At 37.3% G+C, this 16,148-nt stretch overlaps 1 protein-coding gene across 6 annotated transcripts in view; it reads left to right on the forward strand.

The window, feature by feature from the left end:
* The window catches only part of zmp:0000001168 (signal-induced proliferation-associated 1-like protein 2), a 63,988-nt gene that overhangs the window by 13,754 nt on the left and 34,086 nt on the right, over window positions 1–16,148 (forward strand). For 5 of the 6 annotated variants that reach the window (XR_007930831.1, XM_051899216.1, XM_051899215.1 and 2 more), the window contains exons 2-6: window positions 5,915–7,555; window positions 10,929–11,053; window positions 11,616–11,804; window positions 13,646–13,820; window positions 14,252–14,355. Coding sequence is in view for 5 of the 6 variants with exons in the window: in XM_051899216.1 (XP_051755176.1) it covers window positions 6,436–7,555; window positions 10,929–11,053; window positions 11,616–11,804; window positions 13,646–13,820; window positions 14,252–14,355 (1,713 nt within the window). In the remaining variant the exon portion in view is untranslated. Of the gene's footprint in view, window positions 1–821; window positions 1,049–5,914; window positions 7,556–10,928; window positions 11,054–11,615; window positions 11,805–13,645; window positions 13,821–14,251; window positions 14,356–16,148 lie in introns of those variants that run through there. The other variant, XM_051899217.1, reaches the window with a different exon arrangement.

Raw genomic sequence — 16,148 nt, forward strand, 5'->3', positions numbered from 1 at the left:
TATTAAATATTTAGGATGTTTTATAATGCATCCTAAATGTTTTATAGTGTAAACATCAATGACAAAAAGAAATATGCCACATTAAAAAAAAGGCCCAATGATTAGGCTGTTCCATAGAGGACCTGTGTGGGTTGACGAAAGCCTTGTGCAACTGTGACAGTCTCAAATGATAATACCAAAAAAAGTTGTACTAAATTTACTATGAAATGTCAGAAAAATTGGAAGTGAAACTGAAACTTAAATATGTGGAGTGAGAATGGGGTCTCAGTTATTTCCCATATCAGAAAGAGGAAACAGACACTGTACAAATAACCAAATTTGTCATGAATGCACAACACAATTCACACTAAATGTTCCATTTAGTTGATAATAGCTTGTCATTCTGTGGAATCCTGATTTGAACAGACTTGACACGGTTTTAAGTGTTGTTGTTGACAATAAGTGTTTATTCCTCATAAATAGACCCTTCTTGGCGATTAGTTTAGATGTTGCCCACAATATAGCGAATTATTTATTTAGTGCAACATTTCGGGCTTCACATGACGGAGAAGCACTGGAAATTCTGGCATTCGATTCTGCTGCGTTTGCTCAGTGTGCGTTTGCCCCTAAATCTGCAGAAAAAAAAAATCGTCTGTTTCAAGAGAGGAGAGTGTGAAATAAGATCAGGACACTCGCTGTACCGTGTGTGTGTGTGCGTGTGTGTGTGTGTGTGTGTGTGTGTGAGAGAGAGAGAGAGAGAGAGAGAGAGAGAGGGAGAGAGAGAGGGAGGGAGAGGGAGAGAGAGAGATGAAACCGTCAAATCCTCGTCGTTCACCTTTAAAATACATCACCGCAGTGCTCGCGTATTGGAGCTTCACTGGCGCGCGCATCGGAAGGGCTCGCTGCACCACTGCACCTGTCTGTTCTCGATGTTGCAAATCACAGGAAGTCGCTGTGCAAAAACGGCATATTCGTCGAGCTAGGTTTAGCATAAAAGACGTCAGTTCGACAAGAATTACGCAAGGGAAAAAAAGAGACTAGACAGCTGTCAGACATCGCTTTGTTGTCGGTGAGTTTCATTCGAGACCGCTATTTTTAATGCAAGTGACACCAAATGCCACTGATGCTATCGGCATAAAGACAGTAGCAGCGTCCTGTAAGTGAGAAAGGATGTGCTCGTTTGCTTCTTTGTTCATTTGGTTACTTCGTCCTGTTCCGGTTGGCATTGCTGAAATGTAGCAGTCAGTGATTCATATCGTTTTCTAATCTGTGCGAGCAGCCTTTGTTGTTATGAAATTATTATTACGCTCATTTTATTGTAAAGAGATACTAATTGTGAAAAAATAATAATGATATAGGTTTGTTTTAGGGTAGATGAGTCTGTTCAGAGGCAGGCAGATTATTAACTGCATTCACACAGCTCTCAATGCACATCCATACTGCCCTCTTTTTAGCGACATTTGGATGAAATTTAGTGCATGGATGCTCATAAGAAAGAAACGTCACATCAGCACAAAAACGATGCGGAGAAAGACATGATATACTCAGGGGCGGTTCTAGGGTCAGTGGATATTCTGGGTTTAGCCCAGACATCTGTGGATATGTGCCATCCATTGATTAAATGTTGGAACATGATAGGGCCTATAGCGACTTTAGGCTATATAATGTTGAAGGTTTTTATTTATTTTCATTAGGTCCAAATATTAAACATTACTGGAGCTAAAACTAAAAAGGACTCAGAATCTCAGAATTGTGAGGGTAAAAAAGGTTGGTGGGTTTACCAAACTTCGCGAAGTTCATGGCATAATAAATGTTTTTTGCAAATGGCCTTGCTTGTGTCTAACAGTATATTCTGCTTTGTTTAAGAAATATTAGGTGCTTTTTACATCTGACCAAAACGCATTCTTTAGTGTCTTCGATGGCAAGCCATTTTATCCTAAAAAGATCCCAGCATTATTGGTTATGATTCAGTAGCGCAATTTTAGACATGTAATGCAGTTTTGACTTGGGATGTACATGTATATGGACCTTTGTTGTCATATTTGTCGGACAAATCCAATACTTTGTCTATTTCTGACAGTTGTATATATAATTTTTTATTTATTTATTTTATTTATTTTTTTTGCCATAGACTCTGTTTTCTCTTTATTTATAATGAATTATTGTGTAGTTAGCATGTAAGAAAAAAAGAAGTTCTGGTATCAGATCTGTATTGGCTGATATACAGAATTCGGTTATCAGAATCTGAAACAGTAGCAGGTAAGGAATGTGTAAAGCAAAAATTAGAGATTCGTGCATCCCTAATTTTGTCTAGTTATATTTCACATCGAAGATATCTAAAATGTAATTTTGTAATGATTCATTTGGGGGATATTTACAATGCAATGTTGACTAGTAATTCACTTTTGACTAGTCATTTGTCTCAATTGATTTCCATTGTTTTGTTTTGCTTTTTATTTTAGATATCTGCAGTTGAGTTTTTACAATATATATACAGATATGATATGTTGCAAATATGATTTGTCAAAATTAGATTGTAGTTACCTTTGTAATGTATATGTAATTAGTTACAACTAGTCATAATTCAATTTTGAGTTGTCAGAATTATAGTAGTCAAATAAAAGATATCTGAAATTATTAAATTTAGTAAGAATTATTACAACTAGTAATACATTTAAAGGGTTAGTTAAACCCTTAAGACCTTCGTTCATCTTCGGAACACAAATTAAGATATATTTGATGAATTCCGGGGGTATCTGATCCACACATAGGCAGCAATGTCATTGCACCTTTTGATGTCCAGAAATCTAGTAAAGACATTGGTAAAATAGTCAACGTGACTACAGTGGTTCAACCTTAATGTCATGAAGCAACGAGAATACTTTTTGTGTGCAAAACAAAACAAAAATAATGACTTTATTTAACAATTTGAACTGTTGTCCTACGCAGTTGACGTAGTGAATGCAGTTCAGCGCTTTCGTGTTCTACGTCAAAACGTCGACTCATTATTGGCCGACTCCTACGTCACCATCACATGCATGCGTCGTGCTTCTCACGTGTGCAGCTTCGGCCAATACTGAGATGCCGTTTGGACGTAAACACGGAAGCCTGCACTGCGTTCACTACATCAACTGCATATGACAACAGTTCAAATTGTTCAATAAAGTTGTTGTAGTCACACAGACTATTTTAACAATGTCTTTAAGACCTTTCTGGATGTCAAAAGGTGCAATGTCGTTGCTGCCTATGTGTGGTTCAGATTTCATCAAAAAAATCTTAATTTGTGTTCCGAAGATGAACGAAGGTCTTACGGGTTTGGGACGACATGAGGGTGAGTACCTAATGACAGAAATTTCATTTTTGGGTGAACTAACCCTTTAAGATCTTTACAAGTGAAATTATGACTAGTTAGAATAGCATTATAGATTTCATCAAATTCATTAAAGACATCTACAATAGTAATTCTTACTAGTCAGAATTGCCTTTTAGAGCTCTCTATTCAGCTCATTATGGTAATTGCATCTCATGAATATTAATAGGGGCCAGGCGGTAAAGCGTTGTGGGCAGTGAGAAAGTCCAAGAAGGCAGGAGTCCTTGGGAGTTAAAGCAGTTGCAGAGCATTAACACTGAGCTTGCTGTATCTCCAGGAGTCGGCTAGACTCAAAGTATGGATTGTACAATAGTATTTTGTTTTACATTGAAAATGGATGGATGGATGGATGGATGGATGTTGAATATATTTTCTAAATAAACTTTTAAAAAAAATCTTGTGCCAATATCCAAAAATGACAGCCTCTTCCCTAGGCAAGATCTGGAAAGAAAAAGACAATCAAACCGATACAATATAAACAGTTTTGTTTTGCATATGATGAAAACAAGTAGAAATTTGATTGAGCTCTATAATAGAAATGATGTCTTGTCAAAATACCATCTTTACTAGTCAAAAGTCATAATGTCGTAATTGAGATCAAAAACGTTGTATCTGTATTTTAATTCAAGAGCTCTACAACTGCACTTTTGCTAATAAAAGTTTTTATCATTGAGAATTCAGTAAGAGAGCTTTTTAAATAGTCTTTCAAATGCAGTTGTAGAGCTCAAGAATTCGATTTTTACTTGTCAAAATTGAATTACATAAAGTAACACTGATGACATTAAAAGACAAAACTGCTTGCCATAGTATTCAGGGTCATTTGAACAATGGGCACCATAATAATTTAAATGAGATTTATTTGCTGAATAAACTACTGTACATGTGCCAAACTTTGTGTGACACTATATCTGACAGAATGATTTTATTAAAACAAAGTTGTCGGGCATGTTTCTGCGATATTAATCTTCTTCTCCCTCCTTTCCCCAACAAACCAGAATGCAGAGATAGAGATCCTGAAAGAGAGTGTAAGAAAATCATAAGACAAAAAAAAAAAAAAAAAAAATCATGCAATATGGGCTAAAAAACCTGGCAAACAATGTTGCATATTTTATGGATACTTTCCAATGTATTGGCAAAGTTTGCAGGAAGTCCCCTCCTCCTGTGAGCAGAGCAGCTATTGTGCAGGTCAGCTGGGTGGATGTGGTCTGATGTATGGCATAGTCTGTATGCTATTTTTGACTAAAAGGAAGTGTATAAAAATGAAAACCGTTCTACCTTAGCAACCACATCATGTTTGTTATGGCGTTTAGATAGGCCTCTGATTTTTTTTCTTTTTGCAAGACACGTGCATTATTTGTTAGATTTATGTTTGTGTCAGGTATTACGTGACCAATTACACAACTACATTTATACATTCAATGTTTTTTGCATATTGTACAAAACATGCAAACAACATTGAAGTTTTTTTTGTTGTTGTTGTTGTCATTGTTCTAATTGTGAGCAGCCCCTTGATCAAAACCAGCTCGCTTATACAGTTCTTTAAAACAAATCATTAGTAAGTCAGCGTGTGTATATCAGGAATAGGGAAAGTTTGGTTACATTTTAATTTTGGCGGTTTCACCACAACAGAGAGCTGGATTAGAGATTATTAATCTTTTTGGTTAGTGGTAAGAAGACAAACCAGCTGTGTGTATGTCTGAGCTGCGCCCTGTACTGACCTATAGTGCCGCTCTGACAGATGCGTCGCCTATGCAGGGTTCACCAATGGCTAGGGAAATGTAACACTTTTTGAGAGAAATTTAAACGGGACCTATTATGCAAAATTCACTTTTATATTGTTTTTGAACATAATTATGTGTCCAAAATGTATGTACACAACCACCCTTTTGTGCTATTGTACACTATTAGCTTAGTATGCAGTCCGCCATGTTTATCTCCTCGCCAGAGCATTTAACAGCAGCATTTAAGTAAGAAATGCATTCTTATTAAAACTACTAAAGTTATTCAATCAAGCGGAGTGATTTTCTGTTTTTCTTTTGTTGTTTGATTCATATTAACAGCCTATAGAGCAGTAGGTACTGTGTATTACGCTGCTGTCATTTTCATACACAGATCTAATATACACATGCGATTTCTTTCCCTGCTGTTTACATTCACAGACATAACCAACTGTGTTTATGTGAACTTTGTGTGTTTTTGACATAACCTTGTGTGTATTTGAAAGTTTAAGTGCAATAAGACGTGAAAGAGAACCAAACAGATGTTTTGTTCGTTTTTGGCAGAGTATCCAAGGCACAAGCTATAAAGGCACAGCACTATTCTAGATAGGATGCGGCAGGCAGCAGCTCATTTGCATTTAAAGATACATGCACGAAAACTTAAAGCCGTTACCACTAATATCCACACAGATCTTTTCACATAATAAAGTATAAACAGTACAGCAGAATTTACAACAGCATCTAATGTACTGCCATACAACCCAAGCATGTAATTTGCAAAAAAATTTTTTATAACATCTATTATTATGTAGAAACTATAAATAACCTACATGTCATTGTGTTTCAGGAATTCAGTGAAGGATGCAGCCGTGGTCCCTAAGGGCAAAGAGCTTGTGGTTGGCCATGAACGGAGAGTCACGACGAGGTGTACCTGAATCAGAATAAACCCGACTGGGAGTCAAGAGGAGGTCCAACTTCAATCAATCCACATACAATCTGCTGGGGTTTGGCCTATAACATTAATGATTAGAGTACTGTTGTGTATTAGAATTTAAAATGGTTAATGAGAGATTGAAATCATATCTGGAGCCTGTGCGGCTGTTATTTTATTCCAAGGCAGAAGGTTGCGCTCAGCCCTTCTGAATATTTTAGTGAATGAGGAACCTATCGAACGGAGCTCTGCTGGCAGTGCTGGAGAATTTCGGTGTTCATGGCTAGAACAGAAACATTTGTGTCCGTCACTTGAGTTTCTCAAAAACTCCTGAATTATTCACACAGATGCAGTAATTTGGTAGGAAGAAGTAAGAAAAAGGGGCAAGGGCAACTGAAAAGTGAGAGCTTCCCACAACTTCAAATCATTAGGGCGTCATGCAGTCAGACGATCTCTTCATCCGCAAGTTCCGCAGGCAGAGTCCACGCCCGCCCCTAGCGAGAGTGAGTTTTGACCCCAAGCAGGATGGTGGTAGCATGCGGACACGAGTCGTGGCCGAATGGCCCCCCAGGAGAGAGGGAGAGGGAACAAACAGTGACAGCGTCACACCCAATGCAGCTGCGCTGAATCTGAGGACAGTGGGTCGTGGACACATAATGCAGCGCAGCAACAGTGACGTCACCCTTGGCGATTTGGATTCAACAGGGCAGGTCGGGAGGAAGTTGCTTCGAGCAGGGGGGGACAAAACTGGAACTGCAGGGCAGGGAGAGTCCCTCCACCGAGAATACGGCAGCCTCTCCTCACTGGAGCGACAGACACAGTCCGTAGATCCTGGAGCCGAAGAACAAGGCACTCTCAGTCCCAATGCCTTACGCTTCAGAGATCCTTTTGTTCTTCTGGGGCTGCAAGAGGCAGCTCCTGAGCTGGACGACTTATATCAAGGAAACTGTTCTCCAGCAGTAGACACTTCAAAACCGGTCAAGCCCCCGAAACCAGAGGGGCTCGGTAAGAAGGCCAAACCATCCCCTCCACAGGCCCCTCAGTTTTCCTGTGAACAAGTCCCAGGCGGTGCTTGGGTGCGCAATTTTGCACACTATGACGTACAGAGCATCCTCTTTGACCTGACGGAGGCTGCCACCAATCGGGACAGCATTGGGCGCAAGAAGAACATCACATCTGGTGCGTCAGCTGCCTCTCAACTCCGTCCGCTCTCGCAATCCACACCTTCCTCAGTTTCTCAGGGTGGAGGGGGCAGCACGGGAAGTGGGACTAGTTCGGAGGATGTAGAGCAGTCTTTGTTGGACGAAGGAGATGGGAATGATAATGATCTCCTGCTCAGCTGTCCTCACTTTCGGAATGAGATGGGTGGCGAGGAGAGCGTGGGGCTTGGCCTGCACAGCAGGTGCAGGTGGAGGAGTCTTCAAAGCCCCAACGATGCTGTTTCCGTATTAGAGGAGCCAAGGGAGAGCCACGTCCAGCCCCAGGGTAAAAGTAACTACTTCATAGAGCATGCAGACCTTGGGGCTCGTTACTATCACAAATACTTCTACATGAAAGGTGAGAGTGTGTGTGGTGAACCACTTTTGCTTGTTTGCTCTTTATGAAGAATCATATCACATACTCGTTTTCATTGCTTAGTCTATTTCACTCTTAGAATAAATGTGCAAAACTTTTACTTTTAGGGGTTGCAACAGCTTGGGCATTAGCCTTAAAGGAGTGATGCACAATCATGTTCCTGGAGATCTACCTTCCTGCAAAGTTCAGCTTCAACCTTGATCAAACAGCTAATCTGAACCAGCTAATCAAGATCTTTAGGAGCACTTGATAATTACAGACAGGTGTGTTGGAGCAAGGTTGAACTGAACTCTGTAGGTAGGTAGATCTCTATGAACAGGATTGGGCACCCTATAGGGTACTTTAATGTAGCCACTCTAGGCACTAATATGCACCTTAAAGGGACATCTTTGTGCATTATTTACCCCTTAAAGTTTCATAGTAGTACCTTAAGGCAGGGGTTCCCAACCACATTCCTGGGGCCTCCCCAACACTGCATGTTTTGCATGTCTCCTTAATCAAACACACCTGATTCAGATCATCAGCTCATTAGTAGAGACTCCAAGACCTTAAATGGGTGTGTTAAACAAAGGAGACATGCAAACTGTGCAGTGTTGGACAGGCTCCAGGAATGTGGTTGGGAACCCCTGCCTATTACATATAAACTGTAAGGCACATCTGTCAAACTCCACTCCTGGAGGCCCACTGTCCTGCAGAGTATATCTCCAACTAGCTCCAAAACACCTGCCTGGAAGTTTCTGGCAAAGCCACTTGAAGGCAAGCCTGCAACCTTAGCTGAAGCATAACGCCTGCTAACACTGTGGTACTTAAGGAAGGAAGGAGACAAGGTGTTTTTTTTGTTTTTTTTTTGTTTTTTTGAATGGATGTCAATGGAGGAGAGGCTTAACTATGCTGAATAAACCGCATTTGTGAGGAAATAACTTATCATTTAATGACTTGACAGCCCATTGGCTAATCTTCAACATGTTTGCTCTTAAACATTCATTTTGTATTGATCTATTTTTAGAGTTTACACTGAAAAAATGCTGTTTTATAAGAAAAGTCACAAGCAATTGCGCAACAGGTTTGATTCAGTTTACAGCATTTCTGAGTCATTTCTATGGTATCCGCAAACAGTGATTGGCTGTTGTACAAAAATTCAATGACGTCAAGACTGTAACGCGATTGGTTATCATTGCACACGTGATCCAAGCTAGCCGTTACGCTTTCTCCAATGGTAGAGCCACAGAAATTCGTATCTCCCAATAATAAGACCAATAATCTCTGGGTACATCTCAATCAGCTCCCTTGCTCCCAAGCTTGTGAATCAGTATATCGTGTACATGAATTCGGGCACTGGTAAGGACAGTAAAGGACACTTATGACTCTATTTCCAGCGACATGGCAATGTTTCTCGTTGTACAACATCACTACTGGTATTTATGAGCAAAAGCAGAGCTGATATCTTTCTGACATTACTTGTAATGTTATTTAAAGTACATTATAATAAATACTTTTATACTTGTTACATATACGTGCAACATTTCAGCTGTAAATAAATTATAAATGTTAGCTAGATTATGTTAATTACCTGTCTAGCGATGTATGTTTATGCTGAAATATAATAATATAATGTTTTGTATTTTAAAAAACATCTATTGAGCGTTGTTATGTGTAGTGAGCTGGCTCACGTGATTTAAGTTTTGCGCTTCAGAACTTCCATTAAGGGAGCATAGTGAGCATCGATGCTCCCTGGTTTTCATGGTACATTGTGGGACTTTTTAGGGAGCGAACGTTTCAGTGCCCTTGAAGGATTCTGCGATTGAGACAGCCCTTAAAATGGCCGACTTCCTGATCAGTGCCCTGACTACTGAACTAGGGAGCTGATTGAGACACACCCTTTGTTTCTAGTAATTCTGAAGACCTTGATTAGCTGGTTCAGGTGTGTTTAATTAGGGTTGGAGCTAAACTCTGCAGGACAGTGTCCCTCCAGGAACTCCAGGAGTTTGAAACCCCTGCTCTAAGGTACTAATATGCACCTTTTAGGGGTAGAGAAGGTACAAAGTTGTCACAAGCTGTTGTAAAGGTGTGGCTTTTGCACATTTTTCTAACAGTGTTGGAACCATGTCTGTTATTGCCTTTGTCAAACCAACGTACTGTTATTGTATATCTTTTTGTTCTTTTGTATTTATTTGTCTTCTAAGACAAATATTTCTGACTGTAAAGGCCCCTGTGATGCAAAAAAGTTTAGTAAATTACATTCAAATGGACTAATAACACTGAACAACATGCAAATTGACCCACAACAGTACAACAGATGGCGCAACAATCACCATTCACATTCAATGCAGTGAGTGGTTCAGAATAAAGCTGTCAGTCCCTAACATTCTTTCTTAGACTTGCTTTTGTGTTCAATGGAATAAAAAATAAATGTATTTTTTGCTTTGGTTATACTCAAGCCAAGGTTAAGTTAAAATAGTAGACTTTTGTGTCTGCAGTGGTCAGGGAGACTGCTTGTCTAGATGAGCAAGCAGCACCTTCATTTAGACGTGATGAGGGGCACCTGTCTGCCTCTAATTTTGGCCTTTTATTTATTATCAGAAATATGCCTCTTTTTGGTTTCTTGATATATAATTGTATTTTTGCTGAGTATAATTCAAAAATAACTCTTACACATATATTTTTTTAGACATAAAACACTGTATGTATGCATTACTGCAGTGGTTCTCAAACAAGGGGGTGCAGAGAGTACGGATCAACAATTTTGATGACTCATTCTCCACTTCAGAGTATTATCACATTTTCTGTCTAATCAAATGCCAGGATAGGATTGCAGAGGATGTGCTGCACAAATATAAATAATAATATTTTCAAACAACATCACATTACTAAAAATATCACTGTAGAAACAGTTGCATATTAAATCTAAAAGGGGGGAATCTATTAGCCTTAATTTTTAATACAACTGTGACTGTAACAAGCTGTCAAGTGCAGCTTTGCCAGGTCATGACGTAGACAACACACTATTGGCAATCTAGTTCTGAATCTGGACATAAATGTACATAAGGGCCAATACAAGTCTGATGTCCATATATGTAGGAAAAAAGCTCAAAATAAATGCAGGTGGAACACAATTCAGACTCTTGACACTATCAAACACAGTAGTTTGGCCATCATGCATGCTTATTCATCTCAGTAATAAGCTGTTAAAGGTTACACAATCATAGTTTCCTTTTATTTTGGTGTTTAGTATTCTGGTGTTTGTTCATATTGTTTTCACTCTCACTATTTATTTATTTATTTACAGAATTGTTAACTCTATTAATTGTCAACATTTTGTATTAATTCTTAACCTTTTTTCCATCTTGTAATCCAGACCATCAGAATTTCTTTGGCATCGATGATCGTTTGGGGCCAGTGGCTGTCAGTTTTCGCAGGGAGGAAAAAGAGGGATCAAGTGGGTCCCAGTACAACTACAGAATCATTTTCAGGACCACTGAAGTAAATACAAGACTCTCTCACACACAGAAGAAGTCGAAGAAGACATTTTAAATCCTTTTCACTCATTCATTTAAAGGAATTATATCCTATACTTTATCATTTTTATTTTTTCCTTGAGGTCCATTTGTTGCTACTAATTTCGATTAGAAAAAAATTTCATACACAACTGTACCATTTTATTTATTATTATTACAAAAAACATATAGCATTACATTATTACTTACTGTACAGCACCTGTCCTCAGACCCTAACTCAGTACTTTATATAGATTAAGATGTGTATTCAACTTTTGACAGACAGAAAAATAAATTAGTGTCTTTAAAAAAAAACATTACTACTGTGACCTCTCAGAAGGAAAAGGTTTGTTTTGAAATTAAACCTTTGAGGTTTTACAGTTGTATTCTTTACTTTTTTTCAATGCCTTTATATAATTATGAATACAACACAAATATGATCAACCTCACGGGAAAAATAAATAAAAAATATATGATATAACCCCTTTGAGTCTACATTATGTCTTTTGCTGTCATTAATTGGTCTTGTCCCTGTCATTTTCCTGCAGCTGAAGACCCTGAGAGGTTCAATCATGGAGGAGTCTGTTCCCTCCGCAGCACGTCACACCACGCCACGTGGCCTTTCACCCAAGAGACTGCTGGAGTTTATTTTGCCTGAGCTCAACCTACATTGCCTCAGACTGGCCTCCACGTCCCCTAAAGTCAGAGACACACTCCTTAAACTGGATGAGCAGGGGGTAAGTGATTTTACATTGAGCTGCTTTCTGTAATTCTGGCGAACTGACGATTTGTGTTTGCAGGTTACTGAAAGGCAATTAGATATAGACACTGACACTGGCAGTCAAAAGTTTGGAATAATTAAGATTTTCTGTTCTGCTAACTAAGGCTGCATTTATTGGATCAAAAATACAGTAAAAACAAATATTGTTAAAATAACTGTTTTCAATTGTAATATACAGGCACACAGATGCTGACTAAAACTAAAATGTAGCTATCACTTGGCATTTCCGCTTATAACTTCATGAAACATGCATAGATTGTAGAAAACTGCACATCATTACTTACAGTGGATTCTCCCGATTGAAGAGTCCAAAATCAACATAATCTCATGCGCCGATCACGAGTTATTCCACGTAAAAGGACAATTTTAAAAATGCCCATCAGGGGGGCGCTAATGGATAAACAAAAAGGCTACCCTGGTTCCAAATACTGTAACTTTCGAATTCTTTATTGGATCACCATGACATTTGATCCAGATACAGCTCACATATAGAGGAACATCACCAAAAAAGAATTGTCCTCCTACCTTATTTCCTCTGAGTTATTGCATGTCAAATATGAAATATATGTAAAAATTTCCCTTGAGCAAACTTTTATTTTTTGTCTTAGCATTAGAATGTCCAAATTTAATTATTTTTTTTTATTTAAAAATGTAAAAGGTTTTCTTTCAAATGATACCAACCTTCTGACTCTCTTTGCTAGAGATTTGAGAGATTTTATTTTTGTGCATGACACTCAGAGAAAAAAAAAAAAAAAAAAATCAAAAATGCCTACCTTTGTTCCAAATGCTGTAACTTTTGATTTTTTCATGCGATCACCACAAAATTTGATCCAGATACAGCTCGCATATAGAGGAACATCACGATAAATGATGAACCCCCTACCTTATTTCCTTCATGAGATATTCCATTTTAAATTCGAAAGATATGTAAATGTTCCCTTTTTTCCACATTTTTCTTTTCTTTTTTTTTTTACTGTTTATTTGCAGTTTCTCAGCATGAGAATGTCCAAATTTAGAAATTTAAAAAGTTTCCTTTCAAGCGATACCAACCTTTTGACTCTCCTTGCTATAGTTTTGGAGTTACGAGTCTTTTTTTTTTTGTGTGTGTCGCTCAGAAAAAAAACCTCTGAAAATACCCTCAGGGCTTAAGAGGTTAAATAAATGCTGTTTTTTTTTTTTTTTAAACTTTCTATTCATCATAGAATCCTGGAAAAAAAACATATCACAGTTTCCACAAAAATATTAAGCAGCAAAAACTGTTTTAAATGTTGATAAAAAGAACTTTTGTAAATAATTGAGCAACAATAATTATAATAATTGAGCACTAAATCAGCATATTAGAATGATTTCTGAAGGACCATGTGACATTGAAGACAAAAATTCAGCTTTGCATCACAGGAATAAATTACATGTGAAAATATATTCAAATAGAAAACAGTTATTATAAATTGTAATAATATTACACAATATTACTGTATTTTTGATCAAATAAATTCAGCCTTTTTGAGAAAGAAGAGACTTCTTTCAAAAACATAAAAAATCTTCTGAATGCCAGTGTGTGAGTATATATACTTATATATATATATGTAAGTGTATAGGCTTGAAAAGTGTCGTTTTCCTCAATGTTACCATATTTCTGAACAGACAGTAAAAAATAAACTTGTGCTGCTTGTGCATGCAGTGTGAAAGAGGCTTAATGAAACAATGAGGAAGAATGGTGTTGCGCGTGTAGAAAACAAGGTGGGGAGGTAACTGTAATTTTATCCTTGTTAATGTGTGTTTTGTGTGTGTGTGTAGTTGAATTTCCAGCGTAAGGTGGGGGTTATGTACTGCAGAGCAGGACAAAGCACTGAAGAGGACATGTATAACAATGAGAGTGCTGGCCCAGTGTTTGATGAGTTTCTGGACCTTCTTGGAGACAGAGTGCGACTCAAGGGCTGGGAGAAATACAGAGCACAACTAGATACCAAAAGTGAGAAAAAACCTCAAAACACACACACACACATTTTTAAAAGAAATGAATCCTTTCATTCAGCAGGGATGAATAAATGAATCAAATGTGACAGTAAAGACTTCTACATTGGTACAAAAATAATCTATTAGTCTAATCATTTGAACTTTTCTATTTATCAAAGAATTCTGAAAAAGAAAGTCTCACGGTCACGGAAAGCACAGCTGTTTTCAATACTGATAATAATAAGAAATGTTTCTTGTATTTTATTTTAAATTGTAATAATATTTCACAATATTACTGTTTTTACTGTATTTTTGATCAAATAAATGCAGCCTTGGTGAGCATAAAACATTAGTAATTTTACAGTCTATATGCAGAAAATAGAAAGAAGAGATAACAGATTTTGATTTGGTGTGTAATAATAGTGTTTGTGTGTTTGTTATTTGCAGCCGACTCCACAGGAACACACTCACTGTATACTCGCTACCAGGATTACGAGATCATGTTCCATGTCTCCACCATGCTTCCATACACGGCCAACAATACACAACAGGTAACTCACTGAACCTACAAACATCCCATTTAAACACTTAGAGGCATTTCTAAAAACCATTACTCATCAAATGAACAGGACAATGATATGAATACTATAACTATTAATTAGGATCTCACATCTATGTGCAAATGGTAAATATAAATTTGTTGAATTGCTTATCTTTAATATTGTTTGTCAAAATATAATAGTAAAGAGGTGACAAGTGTCACTGGCAACTTTCAATAAATAGGCCTTTTCATTTTTTATTTTATTTTTTTAGTAAAGCAAGAGACCTGGGTAAGGTTGCACCAGCCATTAGTAATTTCTTACTTAAATTGGAATGTAAAGTCCACACTAGAGGCTTAGTAATGACTAGTTAGTTTGTAACTAACTCAATACTTCATTTGGTTGCACTGTTTGCTCTTAAGGCAGATTGTAGCCAGTAGGTCATAAGCTGTCTGTAAAGTAATGCATAGTCGCATAATATGACGTTTACCCTCAATATTCCAATAGCAGCCTTCAAATACAGTACATGAGCAAAAGTTGTGTTGAAATAATGTGACTTTAAGTTTATCTTTTATTCTAACTTTTGCCTTGCGTAACTAACAGTAAAATTAAATACGAAAATGAAATTAAATACAGTACTACTTAGTCGTGATCATAATAGGTATTTTTATATGTAGCATAAATAACATACAGAAACTGTATTTGAATTGAATAAGCATCAATAATGGCCATGTTTCTCACACAGCAGAATATGGTTGTCAGTCCTGTATTTGAGTCCTTAATACATTTGCGTTCACACACAGCACATTTATTTACGGGAGTGACAACTCACACCCGCAAATTTTCAGGATTCACAACCGCATTCTCACAAAATGTGCACCGTGTGAATAGAACTGGACTGGACAACTAATTGTCTGTCACGTCATACATTGCGAAGTGGTTTTTTTGTGTGGTTTCACTTTCTGTAACTTAGAGCGTGGGAATGAGCCGTGTGTGATCTGAAGGTTTTAGATCCAGCCACTGTTCTCCACCATAGCGGCTCCCAACAGTTTTCTGTTCTATGCGCGACTCAATTGTATGGGGGTGTTTTTGTCCCATTATTCTAAATAAATAGATTATGACCTACAAATAAATGTAAAGAGATTCACAAAAAATAATCATATGTACAAATAAATAGAATGAGATCCACAAAAATATGTTTCACAGAAATGAATTAAATTCACAAAAAAATAACATGAGATTTGCTAATAAAAAACATATTCACAAGTATGTTTTTATGTCACAAGCACAGCTCTGCCTGGCATTCATTTGTGAATTGCTTTTTGTACATTTTTTAACTGCAGCACGCAGCAAATAGAAGGCATTATAATCATTATAAACAAAGGATCACATTATTACAGTCCATGTAAATGCAGCTAGCTACTCCCAAAGTACAGTATTCCACACTTGCATAATACCATGTATAATACCAAATATGAGCCCGAATGACCATCAATGATGTAACAGCACGAGCCTCGGCATCACTGCGGCATGTACTATGGTTTTTATGAGTGGATAATGCAAATAAAAACGTTGCTGTAAAATACTTTTTTGTATTTATTTTGGGTTCTGTAAATAACTTTTACAATCAAAAACTATTAAGTCTAATTCCTTTGAAATATTATTTGTGTGATCAAGTGTTTGACTGCTGGACATTTTACTTTTAAATGAAATGCATAATCTAAAAAGAACTCAAGTAGATATTCTCTGCAAACAATGGTAACGTTAAAGGGATAAAAAATTAAAATAATCCAATGATTTACTCA

Source organism: Ctenopharyngodon idella, chromosome 7 (genome assembly GCF_019924925.1).
Source record: "Ctenopharyngodon idella isolate HZGC_01 chromosome 7, HZGC01, whole genome shotgun sequence".
Classification (NCBI taxonomy): Eukaryota; Metazoa; Chordata; class Actinopteri; order Cypriniformes; family Xenocyprididae; genus Ctenopharyngodon; species Ctenopharyngodon idella.